Source organism: Bos taurus, chromosome 7 (assembly GCF_002263795.3).
Source record: "Bos taurus isolate L1 Dominette 01449 registration number 42190680 breed Hereford chromosome 7, ARS-UCD2.0, whole genome shotgun sequence".
Classification (NCBI taxonomy): Eukaryota; Metazoa; Chordata; class Mammalia; order Artiodactyla; family Bovidae; genus Bos; species Bos taurus.
Window position 1 is genome coordinate 40928004 of NC_037334.1, and position 5405 is coordinate 40933408.

General features: G+C 36.0%; 1 protein-coding gene across 1 annotated transcript; it reads left to right on the forward strand.

The window, feature by feature from the left end:
* Positions 1 to 4399: 4399 nt before the first annotated feature.
* Positions 4400 to 5405, forward strand: OR2G28 (olfactory receptor family 2 subfamily G member 28). The gene has a single exon (XM_003586285.4). It carries the CDS (start codon positions 4434 to 4436, stop codon positions 5403 to 5405), a length of 972 nt encoding a protein of 323 aa, XP_003586333.2. The 5' UTR covers positions 4400 to 4433.

Consider the following 5405-nt stretch of genomic DNA (forward strand, 5'->3'; position numbering starts at 1 on the left):
CAAGATAGGTAGTTTTCAATCATTTCTTCCCTTAATGAAATCTCTACTCTGGAACATGCCCAGCTCAACTTGATATTTGACCCTGTCACTCAATTATTAAACTAGCTAAACTTTCCAGCTATGGAGCCATCCCTTATATGGGCTATACTTTCAGTACAATATATGTTTTCATGGCCCTCTATATTTTATACTTTTTTTGTCCAAGATGAGACCTATATAGAATGGTGCTTAGTGAAGAGAGTTTCACTCTCTGTTCATGTGATTTTGTTAAATTTTAACATATCAGGCACATAATATATGGAATATATAATATAGGCTTATAAGCATTCCATAGTTTTTAGAACTGTTCCTGCTTAGAATAGTATTCACTTTCTATTTTCTGCCATTTGTGTTTAAGCTATTAGTTTTAAAGACAGAAGTGGAAATACTGCATTCATTGTCAATATTTACATCTTAAAAATGTTTTTCACAACTTGTTTTAAAACTTTCATGCTTAGTAATGCATAATGGGTTCTTAATGAGCAATAAAGATATTTTACTTGCTCAGAAAAATACTGTTACTTAATAAGTCCAAGTTAATGATATCTATAATTGAAATTAATTGCTTCCTATGAACTTAGCAATGTACATTTGGAAGGTGTTTGGACACTGCTGCTGTTTCCTGTAAGTCCATTCATTCATGTTTATTGTGAGGTTTTTAAAGGTTCAGATGAAAGAAAATGTAAACTGAAGTAGTAATTATTTACTATGCAAATAAAAAGTCAATGAATTGGAATATTGCCAGTGAAGTGGAAGGTAGACATTTTGCAGGGCAATGATCTGAAGTGATAGAGAACTAATAATAATTAATACTGCATGCTGCTGCTGCTGCTGCTAAGTCACTTCAGTCATGTCTGACTCTGCGCGACCCCATAGATGGCAGCCCACCAGGCTCCCCCATCCCTGGGATTCTCCAGGCAAGAACACTGGAGTGGGTTGCCATTTCCTTCTCCAATGCATGAAAGTGAAGAGTGAAAGTGAAGTCGCTCAGTCGTGTCTGACTCTTAGCGACCCCATGGACTGCAGCCTACCAGGCTCCTCCATCCATGGGATTTTCCAGGCAAGAGTACTGGAGTGGGGTGCCATTGCCTTCTCCAATGCTGCATAATATCTACTAAAAATATTTGAAAAGGGATCATTTGCTTTAGTAATAAACATAAAGTTTATGGTATTTCCTACTGAGAAAGGATGAGAAAAAGATGAAATAATGAGGATGTGTCAGAGTATTTCAATTTTGTAGTTACAAGACTGGGATAGAGTTCATAAAAATCAAGAAGAGGGCCATGTGTGGATTTGACCCCTAGTTATGACATTACAAGTCCATGTTCTCAGCCTCATGCTTTTGGTTAAGCGATGTTCAAATAGATAGCAGAGCCATATATGTTTGAGACATCTCTAATTTGAGGGAAGGTTGGTAAGTTCTGATCATTCATTTGGTAGTGATATCTACTATCTACTAGTTGACTAGAGATATGTTAGTTTCCCTAGGGAAAAAGAAAGAGGTATAATATGGTGGATATAATATGAGTGAACTGCTGAATAATTTTTGAAAGACTACTTTGTGCTGACCACTCTAAGGGTTGGAGACAGAGAAGTCATATCTTATATGACTCCTGGCCTCATGAATCTCACAATCTGTTGTGAGTAGACACATATACAACTTAGTCAAATGCAAAAATATATTTATCCATTATCAAGGTTCCCAGATAGTTAAGAATAAAGATTTTTTTGGAGTGTATGGTAGTAAAGTATGCTTACTATCATAAGGATAATAAAGAATGTTTTATTTACCCTTAATAACTTGCTTTAAAAATATGAATTACATTTTGCACTCACACTTTGAGTTGATAACAAATATGCAAATGATTACAGGAAAAAGAAATAAAAAATCATATGGCTAGCATTTTATTTCCTAAAGACTTTTTGGAGCCTGGAGGATCCTGGGTCTCTGAAAAAAAGAGAATGAGCAATTTTTCAAAAGCACATAAACAAACACTAAGGGAAAGAAAAAGAAAGATAGGTAAGAGTATAGAATTAACTGGTTGATCATAAGAAATAGATTCAAATGTTGCCTTAAATTCTAAATATGTATGCATCTTTGACTGAACATATACCTTTGAGTAGTTGATTTTTAATTACTACCAGTCTTATCTGGTATATTTAAAAATTACATAATGTTACAACTAATTTCTACTCTTTTGGGGGTGATGAAAAATGGTCTTATTCTCACTTTATTGAAAGTTGCTTAAATAAACCTGTTTTTTTCTCTAGTTGAAATTAGCTGAGTTTTCCCTTCATGTGACTAGAAAGACATCAATATAAAGGGGTACATTTGGTTGGATGGAAATGATAATAAAATTAATTTTCTAAAACAGATGACAGTGCTTCTTTTTTTACAGCTTTATTGAGGTAGAACTAATATATAAATAAATTCACAATTTATTTAACATATATAAGTCCTTGTGTCCGGACATATGTGTGGACCCATGATACAGTCACCACAATCTAGGTAATACATTTATATGTCTTCTCCAAAAGTTTCCTTGTGTTCTTTTGCTTTTTGTATGAATGTGTGGTAGGAACACACAACATGATTTACCATGGTACCAAATGTTAAGTACATAGTATAATATTGTTAATTATAAGCAATATGTCGGACAGCAGCTCTCTAGAACTTATATTGTATAGCTGCAATTTTTTAACCATTGAGCACTTCCTTGTTTCCTCCTCCTCCCATCCTCTGGCCATCACCATTTTATGTTTCTATAAGACTGACTGTTTTACATATTACATATAAGAGATGTGTTTGTCCATTTGTATCTGACCTATTTTACATAGTATACCATCCTCAAAGTACATCCATGTTGTTGCACATTGTAAGACTTGTTTCCTTTTTAAGGCTAAATAATATTTCATCAATATTCTAATAATACTCCACTAATTAAAGTTGACTAAAATACCATAAGGGGTTTCCCAGGTGGCACTAGTGGTAAAGAACCTGTCTGCCAGTGCAGGAGGTATAAGAAACACAGGTTTGATCTCTGGGTCAGGAAGCTCCCCTGGAGGAGGGCGTGGCAACCCCTCCAGCATTCTTGCCTGGAGAATTCCCAAGGACAGAGAAGCCTGGCAGGCTACAGTCCATAGGGTCGCACAGAGTCGGACACAACTGAAAGGACTTAGCACGCATGCACGGAATATACTGTATCTTCTTTATTTATTCATAATATTTTATCAATATGCTAACAACACTCCATTAGTTAAAGTTGAATAGTATATCTTTTTATTTGACCATTATTAGATGGACACTTAGGTTGGCTGTTGTGAATAATGCTGTAATAAATACAGGAATGAAATTATCACTTAAAGATCCCAATTTCAATTCTTTTGGGTGTATACCCATAAGTGGGAATGTTGGACTGTATGATAGTTATAATATTTTGAGGAACATTGATTCTGTTTTTCATTCCCACTAATCTGTACAAGGATTTTAATTTCCCCATAATCTTTCCAACATTTGCTGTCATCTGTTTTTTTTTTTTTAATAACAGCCATCCTTACAGGTATGAGGTGGTATCTCATTGTGGGTTTATTTGCATTACCCAGATGATTAGTGGTGTTGAACACTTTTTCATATGCCTACTGGACATTTGTATGTCTTGTTTTGAGAAATGTCTGTTCAAGTTCTTTGTTCACTTTTTAATTAGGTCATCTCTTTTGTTGTTGTTGTAGGCATTTGAATCTCTTACATATCTTGGATGTTAGGTATATAATTGTGTATATTTTCTCCCCTTCCATAGATTTTTGCTTTTGTTGCCCATGGTTTGGTCTTATATCTTTAAAATCATCGCCAAGACCAATACCATGAAGATTTTCCTCTATGTTTCTTCTAGGAGTTTCAGTTTCAGATTTTACATTCAAATCTTTAATCTAAGTTGATTTATGTGTATGGTGTAAGCTAGAGGTTCAATTTTATTCTTTTGCATGTGGATATTCAGTTTTCCCCAAACTGTTTATTGAAGAGACTGCCCTTTCTACATTGTGTATTCTTGGTCTCTTTGTTGAAGATGACTTGTTTATATGCAAGCGTTTATCTCTAGGTTCTCTATCCTGCTCCATCGATCTATATGTTTACCTTTATGCCAATACAATACTGTTTTAATTACTATAGTTTGATCATTTAAAAAAAATCTGTTCTTTTCTATCTTGCAGAGCATCAGAAGACACCTATGCCATTGAGAGAATGCACACTGTATTTATTTAGAATGCACATAATAGGAAAATAGATACAAGTTATGAGGTCTAAGCATTTAGCATATAATTTTGGGGAGAGATGACATTGTCATTTAACTGACCTTTATGTAATATATAATCTTTCTCAGCTATGACTCAACTTTATGGAACATACTTTGCACATGGGGATGGTGAAGAGCACCAATGAGGGAAACATAACAGGTTTTATCCTGTTAGGGTTTTCTGATTACCCTCAGTTACAGATGGCTCTCTTTGTGGTCATCTTGATCTTATATTTACTAACCATTTTAGGGAACATCACCATCATTCTGATATCTCATCTGGAACCCAAACTTAATACACCAATGTATTTTTTCCTTTCTCATCTCTCTTTCCTGGACCTCTGCTTTACTAGCAGTGTTATTCCTCAGCTCCTGGTAAACTTGCAGGATCCCATGAAAACCATTACCTATGGTGGCTGCGTGGTTCAGCTCTACGTCTCTCATGCTCTTGGATCTACTGAGTGTGTCCTTCTGGCTGTAATGTCCTATGATCGCTATGTGGCCATCTGCCGTCCCCTCCACTATGCTCTCCTAATGCATCCTCATCTCTGCATGGCCCTGACATCTTTAGCATGGCTTAGTGGGGTGGCCACCACCCTGGTACAGTCCACTCTCACCCTGCAGCTACCTTTATGTGGGCATCACCAAGTGGATCATTTTATCTGCGAAGTCCCTGTACTTATCAAGTTGGCTTGTGTGGATACCACTTTCAATGAGGCTGAGCTCTTTGTGGCTAGTATCCTCTTCCTTGTTGTGCCTATCTCCTTCATACTAGTCTCCTATGGTTACATTACCAAGGCAGTTTTGAAGATCAACTCAGCTACTGGAAGAAAGAAAGTTTTTGGGACCTGTTCCTCCCATGTGACAGTTGTCATCATGTTCTATGGAACCATCATGTTCATGTATCTGCAGTCAGCCAAAAGTACATACAAAGATCAGGGAAAGTTTGTCTCTCTCTTCTACACAGTGGTGACCCCCATGCTTAATCCTCTTATTTATACTCTGAGGAACAAAGAGGTCAAGGAAGCACTAAAAAAAGTTCTAGGGAAGATTTTGGTAATAAAGTTTACATGA